The sequence below is a fragment of the Pogoniulus pusillus genome, chromosome 18 (genome assembly GCF_015220805.1).
Source record: "Pogoniulus pusillus isolate bPogPus1 chromosome 18, bPogPus1.pri, whole genome shotgun sequence".
Lineage (NCBI taxonomy): Eukaryota > Metazoa > Chordata > Aves > Piciformes > Lybiidae > Pogoniulus > Pogoniulus pusillus.
The window spans coordinates 587,076-604,251 of record NC_087281.1 but is presented as its reverse complement, the minus strand read 5'-3'; the positions used below and the strand labels follow the sequence as shown (position 1 = coordinate 604,251).

At 42.9% G+C, this 17,176-nt stretch overlaps 1 protein-coding gene across 3 annotated transcripts in view; it reads right to left on the bottom strand.

Annotated features, from left to right (window-relative positions):
• The window catches only part of PDE10A (phosphodiesterase 10A), a 410,304-nt gene that overhangs the window by 39,554 nt on the left and 353,574 nt on the right, over window positions 1-17,176 (bottom strand). For all 3 annotated transcript variants that reach the window (XM_064158232.1, XM_064158231.1, XM_064158233.1), the window contains exons 8-14: window positions 13,530-13,580; window positions 11,615-11,673; window positions 10,758-10,809; window positions 9,335-9,477; window positions 4,891-4,983; window positions 3,266-3,452; window positions 207-349 (exon numbers count right to left, since the gene is read on the bottom strand). In XM_064158232.1, coding sequence (XP_064014302.1) covers window positions 207-349; window positions 3,266-3,452; window positions 4,891-4,983; window positions 9,335-9,477; window positions 10,758-10,809; window positions 11,615-11,673; window positions 13,530-13,580 — 728 coding nt within the window. The remainder of the gene's footprint in view (window positions 1-206; window positions 350-3,265; window positions 3,453-4,890; window positions 4,984-9,334; window positions 9,478-10,757; window positions 10,810-11,614; window positions 11,674-13,529; window positions 13,581-17,176) is intronic.

The following is a 17,176-nucleotide window of genomic DNA, read 5'->3' as shown; positions in this document are numbered from 1 at the left end:
CAGATATATTTTGTTTGTAGATCTGTAACTATAACTAAGCATAACAAAGCCAAATCCATATGACTTGTGGGATAGTACAACAATAAAAGTGCTTCCTACAAAACCCTCCACTTTAACAGCAAAAACAAAAAAAAACAAACACCACACTATTTTTTTTCACTGAGTGATAAAAGATGTGACTGTCACTATATGAGAAAAATACTTACAGTTCAATTTCTTTATAAATATGTGGGGGCAGTGTGCAGTGCATGAGGTTTTGCCACTCTTCTGCTGTACAAACGCTGTGGTAGGACAGCTTCTCCATTGTTACACGGTAAATGCACTCTGAATGGCGAATTCTGTGGTACATCTGAAAAAGCAAAGCCTTTCATTGATGTGAAATTGTAATAAAGGGGAAAAAATTCTTTCCTGCATAGAAGCACTTATCCTTAAAACACATATCTGCAAAAACATTAGTGCTTTTGGCTGTTAAGCTTTGCACATTAGACAAGTGACACACTACATGAAAACCAGTCCTTCTGGAAAACCAGGCCTTCTATTACATCACAGAATCAGAGAATCAAGCAGGTTGGAAGAGACCTCCAAGATCATTCAGTCCAACCTAGCACCCAGCCCTAAACAATCAACTAGACCATGGCACTAAGTGCCTCAGCCAGGCTTTGCTTCAACATCTCCAGGGATGGCGACTCCACCACCTCCCTAGGCAGCCCATTCCAATGCCAATCACTCTCTCTGGCAAGAACTTCCCCCTAATATCAAGCCTATACCTCCCCTGGCACAACTTGAGACTGTCCCCTTGTTCTGTTGCTGATTGCCATCATTCTGCATGGACTCACTTGAATAATCAGAGAGTCATAGAATCAATGAGGTGGGAAGAGAACTCCAAGATCACTCAGTTCAACCTATCCACCCAGTGCAACCTATCCAATCAAGATCATCCAGTCCAGCTCTATACAATCAACCAGACCATGGCACTAAGTGCCTCAGCCAGACTTTTCTTGAACACCTCCAGGCACAGTGACTCCACCACCTCCCTGGGCAGCCCATTCCAATGTCAATCCCTCTCTGACAACAACTTCCTTCTAACATCCAGCCTAGACATCCCCCACCACAACTTGAGACTGTGTCCCCTTGTTCTGTTGCTGGCTGCCTGGCAGAAGAGACTTACCCCCCACCTGGCTACAGCCTCCCTTCAGGTAGTTGTAGACAGCAATGAGGCCAGCCCTGAGCCTCCTCTTCTCCAGGCTAAACACCCCCAGCTCCATCAGGCTCACATTTAAGATTGATCCCTGTGTCTGAGCTCTCCCAAATAATCAAAGTTCAAGAGTTAGAAACAGAGCTCATTCCCTTGCAATATGCTAAGAGAAAGAAAACTGGTTACAGGGCATGATATATATGTTCTGCTACTGCATAAATTCAGCTATCTACTCAGTTAACAGTAAATGAGATGTTTAGTATACATACATAACTGTGAAATAACTGTGAAAAATAAACATAGTTAGTTATTGAGTGGTTCAGACAACTGTTACAGGCATGATATGCTTTGCAAACAAGTGAGAACAGAACAATTTTACTCATAAAGATAATCCTCTGCAACACTATGCCCTTAAAGGTAACACTCACCATCTAAGAATACTGAACACAGGACTACGAGGATGCTTAGGGGACTGGAGGGCATGGCTTATGAGGAGAGGCTGAGGGACCTGGGGCTGCTTAGTCTGGAACAGAGAAGACTGAGAGGGGATTTGAAAAATGTTTATAAATATCTGAGGGCTGGCCAGGAGTGGGGGGACAGGCTCTGCTCACTGCTGCCTGGGATAGGACAAGAAGCAGTGGGTGTAAGTTGCAGTAAAAGAGGTTCCAGCTCAACACAAGGAGGAACTTCTTTACTGTAAGGGTCACAGAGCACTGGAACAGGCTCCCCAGAGAGGTTGTGGAGTCTCCTTCTCTGGAGACTCTCAAGGCCTGTCTGGATGTGTTCCTCTGTGATCTGTGTTAGATAGGATTGTCCTGCTCTGGCAGTGGGGTTGGCCTGGATGATCTCCTTGGGTCCCTTCCAACCCCTAACATCCTGTGAGCCTGTGAACTCACACACAACCAAGTAATTGCATGATCCCAAATTTCATTTATGTGCAGAACTTTCTACTTGTCTTAAGTCCCATGGAATATTTTAGGTAATCATTAGTAAAATTTGCTTCCCAAGCAAACAACAGCCTGATGTTGGTAAAATGACTTAATGCAAATCACCTGGCCTAAATGACATTGCATTGTACCTTACCCACCATGAACATGACACATTTCTCCTGCATTGCAGTTTTACTGCATTTATTCCATTTTCATATTTACACAGGAATGATCATTAAATTGCTTATGATTCCTCCAGGAATAGTAATTGTGGAGACAATAAAAGGTTTGAAAATAAAAATAGCTAGCCACTGTTATCTAGAGGTAAGGATAATTATGGGTATATAGCACAGCATATAAACATTTTTATCTTTAACCATTAAGCATATGGAATCGAGAGAAGATACAACATCTCCCCATCCCTCAGTTGAATTTGTGACCTGAATTTCTACAAGTAGGACTCATACTTTCTAACTAAGAAAAGAAGACAGATTTTCACATTTCAGAGCTCGCTCTCTCAGTTCAGTTACACAAAATTGATGTATCCAGACTACAGCTATTTCAGAAAGCATCAAGCTGGGACTTCTTAGTCTGGAGAAGAGAAGACTGAGAGAGGATTTAATAAATGTTTATAAACATCTGAGGGCTGGTCAGGAGAGGGGGGACAGGTTCTGCTTACTTGTTCCTTGGGATAGGACAGGGAGTAATGGGTGCAAGTTACAGCAGAGGAGGTTCTGCCTCAAGACAAGGAGGAACTTCTTTATTGTAAGGGTCCCAGAGCACTGGACCAGGCTCTCCAGAGACACTGTGGAGTCTCCTTCTCTGGAGACTTTCAAGGCCTATCTGGATGCATTCCTCTGTGATCTGTGCTAGATTGTGTGGTCCTGCTCTGGCAGGAGGGTTGAACTCAATGATCTCCTTGGGTCCCTTCCAACCCTTAACATCCTGTGAGCCTGGGTGAATCCCTATCATCCTCTTAAAATGCAATTATTAAGCAGAGAATTCAATTACTTCTGTTTCCTTGTTAAATCCATGAAATAGAACTGCAAATCACTTCAATAATTTAGAACAAAATCTTTGAGTAGGATTCTAAGTCTTTCCATTAAAAACAAGAGTTTAGAAAACTGTAACTAAAACTTACATTAGCACAGTGTAAGGCTAAAGCACAAAAGACTGCAAACATTTTAAAGTTGTTCTCATCAGTCTTAGAGAAGGCACTTCCACTTATTTTGTTCACCATCTGGACAACACCTATTACACTTCCTCGGCTTACAATAGGCATACACAGGATATTTCTCGTTGTGTAGCCTGTGTAGAGGTCTACATCTCTGGGGAGGCAGAAAAAAGAAAAGGGGGAAAAAAAGAGAAGAGTTAAGATTATTAATTAATATCCATTTCTGCTCAGAAACATTATGTATAATACACAGAACTGGTTTACAGTAGATGTAATTAGTACCTGCGAGAAGTTTACCTCCATAGCTGTTAAATACTTCCATCTACTGTGACATACTTAGAAAGAACTTCCTAATCTTATCATTTCCATTTGCCTTCATTTCCATTACCTTCTCAAATGTAGAGTCCGCTTATTCATAAACTTAAACAATGTATCAGGTACATAGATGTGCTGTTTGTTAGTTGTCCTGGTCGGACTAGTTTTTCTCCCTGCCCTGAAACTAAGCAGACTGACAGGGAAGGTAAGAAAATCACCAGCAGCCTACCTAACTGGGCAAAGTTCCATAATGGGAAAAATAACTACATTTTTCTGCATTGTTGTGCTAGTTTCAGCCTAGCTGGGATATTTTAGTGAGAGGAATTAGATTCTAGGCTGTGAAAAGGAAACAGTGGTGATGTCTGCTGCACTCATAGGCTTGCTGAGATGGATAAAAACAAGAACACAAACATAGATAACAGAGTTGCTCTCTGGCTTTTAGGCTACCGCCCTTCTCTCTCTAACCTGCTGCCTGTGTAACTAGTCCTTCTGCTTCCTAACCTCCCTGGCTGACTCCCCAAACTCACCTTGAACATAAAGCAAAGTCTGGGGTATGGTAGAGGGGTGGAAAGGAGGTGGAAGGGTGGTTGGGAGCCCCTCCTGGGGCGTCTGGTTTCTGAGAGGGCTATTGTGTTTCTGTATGAACTTTCTAACTTGTATATTTCTTTCTATAGCTTGCAAGTATTTTATTGTGCTAAGCTGTAAATACAAAGCTTCATTCCTTAATTTCCATCTAGATGAGTCTAGTCTAGGTGATTTCCTTAGGGTTGGGGGCCAGGTAACACCCAAACCATCACCAGGGGCTGGATCTGAGTGTGCATCCACAGTCCTGGAGGCGCCAGAACCTTGATGTCATGGGGGTGTCATGGAAGTGTGGAAAGCTCCAGTCCCACTGAGAAGAAAAGATTTATTGCAGAATCTGGTGTCAGTATGCCACCTTATATATTGAGGATTAGAGAAATCTTAATAGACTCTTGAGAGACTTAATAGACTCAGCTCTGTTGAGTCTGGTCTGGGTGATTTTCACAAGCTGGAGGGAGGAGGGGGTGGGGGGGGGCAGGTAACACCCAAACCATCACAACTGTATTTATGTGTGATAAAAATAATGCTTTTATTGAGTCTTTAAAATATCTATGCTGGCTAAAAGCATTTAATAGATGTCTACAGATTTCCTCCTCGTCAAAGGACTACCACTCCACAAATGCATCCCAGTATGAAATTTAAGTAGCAAAGAAATGTTTGGTGAGCTGTCATTCCCACCTATGAATACATCCTACCTGTTAAAGCGCGGATCTGCATAGGCATCAGGGATGTTAAGTACTTCTCCTGTTCTTGCCACTTGACCAGCTATTCCTTTTTCTATAGAAAATCTGCAGGAAATAAAAACATGTCTTAGCCACAATATGAGCTCTACATAAAAACATTTTTTTCCAGTGGAGACTGTTTCGGGCACAGTAATCGATGTTTGTTCCAAATCAGAGTCATTTTTATGCTCTTAGTAGAAAACTCCTACAAGGCTACTAGAAGAAATGAATAAAATAGAAAAGAACAATCCAGTAAATTCTGAAAATGTTTTACAAAGCTGCATAGTTCAATACAGAGGTGCCATAATACAACCACTTTATTGACAAAAATTCAAAGTCTTCAGTTACTGTGGGGGTTCTGCCCAATAAACATGACATTCATGCAGAACCAGCGACTTGTGCTTGCCTTCAGAGGTTACTGATTTTATCAAGGCTTTTGCATAGCAGGCTGAACATGAGCCAGCAGTGTGCCCAGGTGGCCAGGAGAGCCAATGGCATCCTGGCCTGATTCAGGAACAGTGTGGCCTGTAGGACAAGGGAGGTTATTCTGCCCCTGTACTCAACACTGGTCAGGCCACACCTTGAGTGCTGTGTGCAGTCCTGGGCCCCTCAATTCAAGAGAGATGTTGAAATACTGGAACATGTCCAGAGAAAGGTGATGAAGCTGGCGAGGGGGCTGGAGCACAGCCCTGTGAGGAGAGGCTGAGGGAGCTGGGGGTGTGCAGCCTGCAGAAGAGGAGGCTCAGGGTAGATCTCATTGCTGTCTACAACCAGATGAAGGGAGGCTGTAGCCAGGCAGGGTTGGTCTCTTCTGCCTGGCAAGCAGCAACAGAACAAGGGGACACAGTCTCAAGTTGTGCCGGGGTAGGTCTAGGCTGGATGTTAGGAGGAAGTTGTTGTCAGAGAGAGTGATTGGCATTGGAATGGGCTGCCCAGGGAGGTGGTGGAGTTGCTGTCCCTGGAGGTGTTCAAGCAAAGTCTGGCTGAGACACTTAGTGCCATGGTCTGGCTGATTGTTTAGGGCTGGGTGCTAGGTTGGACTGGATGATCTTGCAGGTGTCTTCTGACCTGGCTGATTCTATGTTTCTATGACATCATCGGAGCTTGTTTCTTGAAAGGGGGCAGGTGGATATGGTAAAAAAAATTTTGGAGAAAGATTAGTGGAAATGTCAAAATTTAGGATTAGGTGCATTTGCCACGTATGCTTCAGAATAACTACCTTGTTTCAACTTATACACAAAAAATGGATTTTGGAGTTGAATTAGAAAAAATCTAATGTTTGACTTGCAAATACATGACTTTCAACTCTATGACATAAAGCAGTTACAACATGCAAGCACAGAAGAATATTTAGAAAGAAACACATATGGAACAATTTCAAATCTAAATGCACCTTGGTAGCACTCTGTCCCCACTGAAGGTAGTGAGAAAATTGCAGGATTTCACCCTGTACACCTAAAATTAAGTGAGCTTCTTCTACTGCTTCCTGTGATACGCACAACACACCAAACTAAGGCATCCTGATGACTGACTCTGTGTGAACTACGAAACACAGAATCAGTCAGGGTTGGAAGGGACCACAAGGATCAGAGAGTTCCAACCCCCTGCCATGCCCAGGGACACCCTACCCTAGAGCAGCCTGGCCAGAGCCTCATCCAGCCTGGCCTTAAACATCTCCAGCCATGGGGCCTCAACACCTCCCTGGGGAACCCATGCCAGGCTCTCACCACTCTCATGCTGGCCAGTCTGAACCTCCCCACCTCCAGCCTTGCTCCATTCCCCCTAGTCCTGTCCCTCCTTAAAAAGCCTAAAAAGTCCCTCCCCAGGTTTTTTGTAGCCCCCTTCAGATCCTGGAAGGCCACAAGAAGGTCACCTGGGAGCCTCCTCTTCTGCACACTGAACAGCCCCAACTCTTTCAGTCTGTTCTCATAGCAGAGCTGCTGCAGCCCTTTGAGCATTCTTGTGGTCCTGCTCTGGACACTCTCCAGCATCTCTACATCCCTCTTGTCCCAGGGGCTCCAGAACTGTATGCAGTACTCCAGGTGGGGTCTCAGCAGAATGGAGAAGAGGGGGAGAATCACCTCCCTTACCCTGCTGGCCACACTTCTCCTGATGCAGCCCAGGATCTGGTTGGCTTTTTGGGCTGCAAGTGCACACTGCTGGATCATGTTGAGCTTCTCATCCAGCAGCACCCCCAAGTCACTGTCTTCAGGGCTGCTCTCCAGCCAATCCCTGCCCAGCCTGGATTTGTGCTTGGCATTACCTCGACCCAGATGCAGGACCTTGCACTTGTTCTTTTTGAACCTGATGAGGTTGGCTTGTGCCCACCTTTCCAGCCTGTCGAGATCTCTCTGGACCTTACAGATATCTAGGTTGTACTTCTCTTTCTATATACAGTACTCTTAAAATGGCTCATATCTTTGTACTTTGGGGTTAACATTGCAATGATTTTCACACAGAAAAGACAGAAAGATACAAGCAAGAAAAACAACTACCAAGAAACATGAAAGTGTATATTAAAACAGGCCACCTTCTTTTATTTACACCATCACCTTGCTTGTTAGTATGTACACTGCATCAATTTTTACACTGCACCAATTTTGACTCCTTCCATTTTCACTCACACAATGTAGTTAAGTGGGAGTAAGTTTGACTAAAGAAGCATAAGCAAAGACATGAACCACAACTCGTATTGGCCCAGAATTCTAGAAGTATAAGGAGGAAATAAAAAACATCCTGAGAAGTTATGTGCTAAATATCTTACTCATTTACTCATATATTTTTTTAAAGAAGCTGCAGCTTTAAACCCTGTGCACCTTTGAAAGTCTCCACCACTTTAAGTACCCCTAATTTTTGTTAAGTGAAACGAACATTGCATTTCCTTTGTTGCTTTGTCTCTTTCAATAAAAGAATGTGCACATATGTAAACATTACGTAATTATTATAGGAAACAAAAATATACATACGTTTTAGATATAGGAAACAGAAATACACATCAGTTATAGGTAGAGTATCCTTTAGAAGCCCGTATATGTTTTCAAATTCACCACTTCTAGCATACTTCAGAATCATAAAGTTTGAAAATGCTCTAAACTCACATGAGAAAAGCTAGAACTAAATTCACAAGATCACAGGATCACAGGATTTTAGGGGTTGGAAAGGACCCAAGGAGATCATTGAGTCCACCCCCAGCCAGACCAAGACCACACAATCTAGCACAGATCACAGAGGAATGCATCCAGACAGGCCTTGAAAGTCTCCAGAGGAGGAGACTCCACAATCTCTCTGGGGATCCTGTTCCAGTGCTCTGTGACCCTCTCAGTAAAGTTCTCCCTTGTGTTGAGGTGAAACCTCTTGTGCTGCATCTTATAGCCATTGCTCCTTCTCCTGTCCCAGGAGGCAAGAGCCTGTCCCCCCTCTCCTGACTCCCAGCCCTCAGATATTTATATACATTTATTAAATCCCCTCTCACTCTTCTCTTCTCTAGTCTAAAATGCCCCAGGTCCATCAGCCTCTCCTCATAAGGCAGTGTTGCAGTCCCCTCATCATCCTCATAGCCCTCCACTGGACCCACCCCACCAGATCTCTGTCCTTCTTCAACTGGGGTGCCCATAACTGAACACAGTATTCAAGATGAGGTCTCAGCAGGTCAGAGTAGAAGGGAAGGAAAACCTCCCTTGATCTGCTGGACACACTCTTCTTAATACACCCCAAGATCCCATTGTCCTTCTTGGCCACAAGGGCACATTGCTGTGCCATGGTTAATTTGTTATCCATCAGGACCCCCAGGTGCCTCTGCACAGGGCTGCTCTCCAGCAGATCACCTCCCAGCCTGTACTGGTGCAGTTTATTATTCCTTGAAATTTTCAAAACAAATGACCAGTCCATACTAGATTTTAAATATGCCAAATCCATATGTAAGAAGTACAAAATGTGATTTCCTTGCTTTGGATGTGCTTGAATTGCACAGATTTCAGTTCTTCTTGGGGAAAAACTCCCATATTGGCAGTCCATATAGAATCACAGAATCAGTCAGGTTGGAAGGGACCACAAGGATCATCTAGTTCCAACCCCCCCTGCCATGACCCTACCTACCTACAGACTAGGTGCACCTTTACCTGCACCTTTACCTACCTCAAAACACCTCTGTTTTTTTCCCAACATGATTTCCAAAAGGACCGCCTCCGGAAGACGGCATTTCCAGGAGTGACGTTATAGCTTCAGAGACGTTGTTTCGATGGCACTGCAATGTCATTCCCAGAAGTACTACCTTCTGGAGGCGGGTCCTGGTGGGAATGATATCACAGTATGACAAGTATTGTCAGGGTACCTGCAGATAGTCACAGAGACTGGGTAATAAAATGCCTGCACAGCTGTAGTTATAATGAAACTGTGTTACTCTGCTGGCTACTCTTACCTTATTTCTTTGGTCTTCTTGAAGACAGGTTTCCCGTCATTTTCTTCTCCAATATCAAAAAGATCTGAATACAGTTCCTTATTTTTGTGGTCAACCTGGAAGAGTGCACACCTATCTGCATTCACGAGGTTTTTTGCATATATCTATAGACAAAAAAAACCAAAACTGAGTTAAAAAGTCATAGGTTAGATTATATTCAGTCATTTATCTGTTTTTTTCCTGTGCTAAACATGGTACAGAGGCTTAGTTTGTGCCTGCCTTGTGCACAGCCTACGCTTTTCCCCAATTAGGGTAAAGCAAGCCTATGGCTTTGCCTAATATGGTCAGGCTTGGATAACTACCATTCTGATTGGCTCTTCTGTGCCCAAAGGGCAATTAATCTCGGCTTACACTGATAAAAGAGATACACAGGTAAACTCTGCTCTGCTGTTCTATTTGTGCCTGCTGCCATTGCTTACTGCCTTATTGTTTGCCTGGAAATTCCACCATCGTGAGTTTACCAGGAACAGGCTCTAAATGCCTCCACGTGATCAGCCTGCATAGCCAGCGTGACATCGTGCTGAGAGTGCACGTCGCATGACATCCTGCCTGCACCTGAAAGTCTCCTGCCAAGGTGAGAAATCCTGGTGATACACAGATCGTTCAGAGGAGCCAGGAGACAAGGTCAGAGATTGTCTGCCTCCTTTCTCCAGAAGCCTGGGAAGAATCAAGTCTCAGTGGCTGACAAGACAGAGTTCCCTGAAAGCGTTTGGTACTGTCTGGGACTGTGGCTAAGCCCCACAAGTCGGGTAATAATTTTGTGAGTAAATGCTTAAATGCCTCTTTGTAATTGTCCATTGCCTTCTGCCATAAGCAGAAAGAGCTCCTTGAGTCCACCTAGTGGGCAAGCCGTATATTGACCGCAAGCGGCACTTGACCACAGGAACCTTCTCTTCCAGTTCAATTCATGTTTATATATTTTGCTGGTTATTACTAGAACTACTTATTATCTCTAAAATGTCTCCATGACTGCGTGAAGAACTGATTATTATTATTAATATTAGTGGCTGGGGGTACTGAGAGTTCTGAATACCAAAATTAATAAACAAGTAATGTTTGATCTCTAGCCCTTTCTACAGACAATAATCCTTCAGGAGTGTTTTGCAGAATGCAGAAAACTGAATTTAGGGAAAAGGAATCAGTACAACAAATTGAAATAAAAAGAAAGGAGTATTTCTGTTAGAGAAGTTGTGAAGTGACGATGAAAAAACAAGGTGACCATTGCAACCTTATCCCATACAGAAGCATTCATACTTTTTGTATTACATGTTCATTATAAAGTGAATATATAGTTCAATGAAATAATGTCTGTCTTCACAAGAAAAGAAGAATGAAGACCTTTAATAACAGACTAACAAACTTAGGAATTAAAAAGACAACTTACCATTATATGTTCAAGTAGAGAGTCTATTGCAACTATATTATCAAAATATGTTCTGCCAAAGAAGAAAAGAGTCAGTAAATATTGGCATTCATTCAAACACCGCTCAAACAGCTGCCATAGGTTCTTGTTTTATAATCACTAAACATCGGAGCCTGAATAAGTGAAGATGTAAACCTTTTCCACATTGAAAATCACCAACTGGCTTGCCATAGAGCAAGAGAATTGAAACATGTTTCTAGCTCTGCTCCTTAAATCCATTATTCTACAATGTCAGATTTGTAGAATATTTTCTATAACATGCAGATTTGTTTCTGTACAAAAGGTGTGCATTGCCTACCATGAACCAGAGAGGCCCCTGATGAGCAACACCAAAAATGCACCAAAATGGCTTTGGCATCCTTTACACACACAAAAAATTAACAAAGTAAAGAATAGCAACCCAAAATATTTCTTTTAAATCCACACATTTTTTCAGTTGACGACAGATATTATCTTTATGCCTTCGAAATATGTCATTATCATAGAATCAACCAGGTTGGAGAGGACCTGCATGATCATCCAGTCCAACCTAGCACCCAGCCTTAGACAATCAACTAGACCATGGCACTAAGTGCCTCAGTCAGGCTTTGCTTGAATACCAGCAGGGAAGGCAACTCCACCACCTCCCTGGGCAGCCCATTCCAATGCCAATCACTCTCTCTGCCAACAACTTCCTCTTAACACCCAGCCTATACTTCCCCCGGCACAACTTGAGACTGTGTCCCCTTCTTCTGTTGCTGGTTGCCTGGCAGAAGAGAGTTATGTTAGAAAAGCTCATTAAAATAAATTGGTGAGATTTTAGTGCAAGTCACACTTACTTTGATACATCAAGCAAAAAGTCATTCAGTTCAGTCTGCTTGGCAAGGCCCCGGCACACCTGGAAGCACAGATCACGTTACCATTTGTTGCAGAAGAACACTCAAGTCCAAAGGGTTGAAATCACACAGGCTAAGCATTTTACTTGTTATGAGAATACACTACTAATATGCTGCAGCTCTACATCAAATCAAAAGCTGAACTGGTGTGCCAGGCTTCAATTTGCCTATCTAGTTGCTGAGTTAAAACAGTTGAACAAAAGTAACATCTTTCTTAAGACTCTGAAAGATGTTACACTTCTTCATGCTGCCTCACAACAGCATGAACGTGGCTGTGGAATCAGCTGCCCGTCCTCATCCAGGCACTCAGCTCTTTCAAGAATATCAAGCATTTTATTGGCTTTCTTCCTTAGCATACTTCTACAACTTTTTTTACAGGTTGCAGAGTAGCATGTAGACACAATGAGAAACCAACATCAGTTAAACTGATTAAGTAAGTTAAACTGATTAAGCAAGTTAAACTGATTAAGCTTAAGTATGCTAAGAGATGGATGATAATGGGATGGATGATGAGAGAAATCACCATGAATGTGAGCACAAAAGATAGTATGCATACTACATTTTGGAAATGAAGTGTTAGATGAAGCAAAGCCATGAACTGTATTTTTATTTCACTTAACTGCAAATTCTGTATCTAAATTACAGTTGTATAGCTGTATATTACTAGAGTAAGCACAAATGAAGTACCACCCAGAACTAGAAATGCTTTCATCTGTGAAATGCAAACAGATATAAATATGCAAAGTATGACAAATTAAATCCACAACCCTTATTCTTGCCTATTACATGGTAACCAGGTCTACCTCCTTGAAATACAGTACTTCCTAACAGCAAGCTGCAAGTCTGGCAGGTACAGCCCAACACCAGATCAAAACTCTTGCATTCTTCTTATGCAAAAAATTGGCAAGGATGAGCTCCTGCTTAGCAGAGGGGAGAAAAATGAAAATTACCAATGGATAGGCTTGACCTAAACCTTCCATGGTTTGTTTTTGTAGGTGTGAAAGACTAAAAGAGGAAGTCACTGCTACTGAGGCCACAACTGCATGCAACTGTGATTGTAGTAGCATTCATTAGTTTGTGCTAGATAATTCTGCCTTAAATGCACCACGTTGAATGACCATCCCAAACAAAATCAATGACTTCCAGCACCAAGGTGGCAGAATCTAGAAAAGCAGGAAGCTTTGGGTGAGTTTTCTGCAAAGTGTATGAAAGACATCTTGTAAAAAAAGAACGTCACAAAATGCCTTCTGAGTTGCCAGAAGAACCTGTTCTAGGATCTCCTGTAAGTTGAGGGAACATGTTTAGTTTCAGTGTTACCATCTTTTACCAGCCGATGGTACAAAACCTACTAGCAATGCTGCTAGGGTTTCCTAAGGCAGCTTGCACTGTTTGGAGGTTCATAAGGTACTCAACTCCTGACAGCATGAAGCATTCTAAATGGGAGTAGCAACCAGCAAGCATAGGAGGCTTAGTGAACAACACCTAATAATCTCAAACTGAATATGAAAGCAGAAGGAGAGCAAACAGTTAGTCCAGCAGATGTCTTATCAGAGGGAGAAAAAAAAAGCCTACTAAGTTGTTATAGAAGTGCTTTAACAGTTCCTTATCTGCTTTGTTAAAGTTTATTTGTCCTTTAGTAAAAATACAGTTTGATATTTGATCCATAGTTACAAGCAAGGAAAACTGGCTCAATGCACACCAAAGATGTTCGTGTATGTTTCCCAGGTTCAGGGCAGGGGCCTAAATCAGCGTTGTACTAGTGACCTCCACTTGTATTTGATTGTAATTCATGTTCCCTCTAATCAAGTTCTGGCAGAAGGGTTACACAATGAAGAAATGGAAAGCTGCCCACACTTACTTGTACTTGATGTATTGCTACTGAAGCCCATGCAAGATTTGCTGTTGCAACCTGAAACAAAAGAGAAAAAACTAACTCTGAAGAAACCTTGAAAACTGCACATCAGTTATGTGCTTGTTTTCTCTAGCTGCTAGGAAGTTGACTGAGTTGTTAGACAATCAGACAGGTTCAATTTGTGGGAAGATGGTTATTTTGTAGAAGTCTCAGCATAGTTGTTAGTGTTTCAACTTTAGTGAGGGACATTCAGTCACAAGAGAACACTCCTCACTTTTTGCATCCAAAAAAAAATCATAGAATAGAATCAACTAGGTTGGAAGAGACCTCCAAGGTCATCCAGTCCAACCTAGCACCCAGCCTGAAACAATCAACTAGACCTTGGCACCAAGCGCCTCAGCCAGACTTTGCTTGAACACCTCCAGGGATGGCAACTCCACCACCTCCCTGGGCAGCCCATTCCAATGCCAATCACTCTCTCTGACAACAACTTCCTCCTAACATCCAGCCTAGACCTCCCCTGCCACAACTTGAGACTGTCCCCTTGTTCTATAGCTGGTTGCCTGGCAGAAGAGACCAACCCCCACCTGGCTACAGCCTCCCTTCAGGTAGTTGTAGACAGCAATGAGGTCTGCCCTGAGCCTCCTCTTCTGCAGGCTGCACACCCCCAGCTCCCTCAGCCTCTCCTCACAGGGCTCTGCTCCAGGCCCCTCACCAGCTTTGTTGCCCTTCTCTGGACACGTTCCAGTATCTCAACATCTCTCTTGCATTGAGGAGCCCAGAACTGGACACAGCACTCAAGGTGTGGCCTGACCAGTGCTGAGTACAGGGGTAGAATAACCTCCCTTGTCCTACTGGCCACACTGTTCCTGATCCAGGCCAGGATGCCATTGGCTCTCCTGGGCACACTGCTGGCTCATGTTCAGCTACTATCTACCAGTACCCCCAGGTCCCTCTCTGCCTGGCTGTTCCTCAGCCACTCTGCCCCCAGCCCGTAGCACTTCCTGGGGCTGTTGTGGCCAAAGCGTAGAACCCTGCACTTGGCCTTGTTAAATCTCATCCCTACAAAAGGTCTGCTGCTGCATACTTTCCTAAGGTATTACATTTTTATTTTACCTTGCTTTTTGTTTTCTTTTTTTAAACAGAACACACTCTGCCCATTTTATAAAAACTGCTAATGGAATCCAAAAGCTTTCTCTGAAAGTTGAAAGAATGCTTTAGAGCAGTCAGAAAGAGACCTTAAAATATTTTTAATCTCCCAATGAAATACTATTAGTTAGCACCCAGTCTTTTTTTAAGCAGATGGTTCATAAACTTCATTTGTATTTCATATAATATAAAAGACTCACATTTGCAGAGAATAATGCTTGTCTGAGACCTACCAAAACTGTAGACTGGTTATTGTAATAGGATAACTTAAATATATACATATATATTCTGTAAGCATCAGAATTAATGAACACAAGCCCTGGAACACATCCCTCTGACATGAAGCTGAGGGAGCTGGGGGTGTGCAGCCTGGAGAAGAGGAGGTTCAGGGCAGACCTCGTTGCTGTCTACCACTACCTGAAGGGAGGCTGTAGCCAGGTGGGGGTTGGTGCCTTCTGCCAGGCAGCCAGCAACAGTCTCAAGTTGTGCCAGGGGAGGAATAGGCTGGATGATAGGAGAAGGTTCTTGACAAAGAGAGTGATTAGCATTGGAATGGGTTGCCCAGGGAGGTGGTGGAGTTGCTGTCCCTGGAGGTGTTCAACAAAAGCCTGGATGAGGCACTTCGTGCCATGGCTTAGTTGATTGGCCAGGGGTGGGTGCTAGGTTGGACTGGATGACCTTCCAATCTGGATGATTCTATGAAGCCTGGTTTTGTAGGAATGCTTGTTCTTTTTTTTCTGGGAGCAGAGACACTGGCATAGCAATACTAATCCAGTCTCCTACCATGACCATTAACTGATATAAACACACATGGTCCAAAACTGAGGCTGAAGCGACACCAACTGCCCAGCGTGTATGGGTATCACATGTATGCTGGGCTACTTAGAGGTTACCTGACAGAAAACAAACACACAATTGACAAATAATTTTGTGTCTTCTTTCCTTGAGAGGGATAGTTTTAATATCTCATCTGTACATTTTCTGTCCTTTTCACAATGATAGTTCCCACTTTGCCCAGCTAAACTGCTTTATGGGGCATCTTGTACCACTGTCAAGACAACAGACCTGGCTAAAACTCACCCTGTTTTGCCCTAGTCTCTGTGTTTCCTTCCCTGGGGAAGGGCTTTGAGAGAAATGAATGGTACATTCATCTTAATGTTAGAGCCATCTTGTGCATAAATGGGACATAACAAGGATCCTCCCCCAGACAGGAGAGCCGAGATGCACTTCTAACATTTTTAATACAGCAACAGCCTTTGAGACATCCACTCTGCTTTCAACGTTTCTCTGTACTTGGCTAACAATTCATAACTTTGGACTGACAAATGGACATGCATAGACAAAGTAGCTATACAGGCCTTATATAAATACAAGAAAGCAGTGCAGACAACAGTCATGGAAATGGGAAGGTGTTTATGAACAGGAATATCTGGACAGGGAAGAATCAGAAGTGGGGGGGTAGGGGGAACAAACAGCAAACAAACAAGAAAGAAAGCAGAAGAGAGCTTTACAAATGGCACTTAGATTAGTATATTATCCAGATACCAGAACATTCATACACAGTTTCTGAGGATGTTTTAATCAGGAGTGAAAGGACAGTGAATAGATCTTGACAACTCACAGATATGGAAGAGACTAGAGACAAAGGATGTCAGTTCCTAAAGACTATAGAAAAGGTTGACCTGTGCTAGTTTGAGACAAACTGGAATATTTTAGTGAGAGGAATTAGATTACAGGCTGTGAAAAGGAAACAATGGTGATGTCTACTGCACTCACAGGCTTGATGAGATGTATAAAGACAAGAACAAAACCACAGATAACACAGCATGTGTGGATCTCCGTCAGAGCGTGTGCTTTCTCCCTCTGCTGCTTTCAGTGTAATCCTTCTGCTTTCTAAAGCCCCTTGCTGACCCTCCAAGCTCACTTTGCATGTAAGGCAAACTCTGGGATAAGGCAGAGGACCCAAAACCAGCAAACAGTTGTTAACCTAGGAAGAAACTAGGAGACAAAAAGACTCAACAACAGGAATCTCTTCTCCACCCATTTCAAGATGACCAGGAAAGACTACCTGGATGCATCTCTGCGTGCAACTCTTAAAAATACTGCCTGGACACACTCATCTCAGTGTCTTGGAGCGTGTGGCTGTGAGAATGTCGACGCAAACACATGAAGCCTCTTTTGCTTTGCTTCTGTTTAAAATATCAACTTTCCCCTCCTGTGAGACCTGGCATGAAGATTTGCTTTGTTGTGGCTCCAATGTTGCAGCATCATCTTTTACAAGAGGGCTCATTCTCTTTGAGAACTCATATTGAAAATGTCAGCTAAAATAAGACATTTAAAAGTCTTGCCATACTGTAAAATAAAGCTTTACTGGAAAGGTTAAAATTAAAACTCAGCACAACTCAGCAGTATCCTTCTTATATAAAGTGATTTTGATTTCTGACATTTGATTTGCACTTATATTAATTTTGCTTATATTTAAACTTACATTACACCTACTCTCC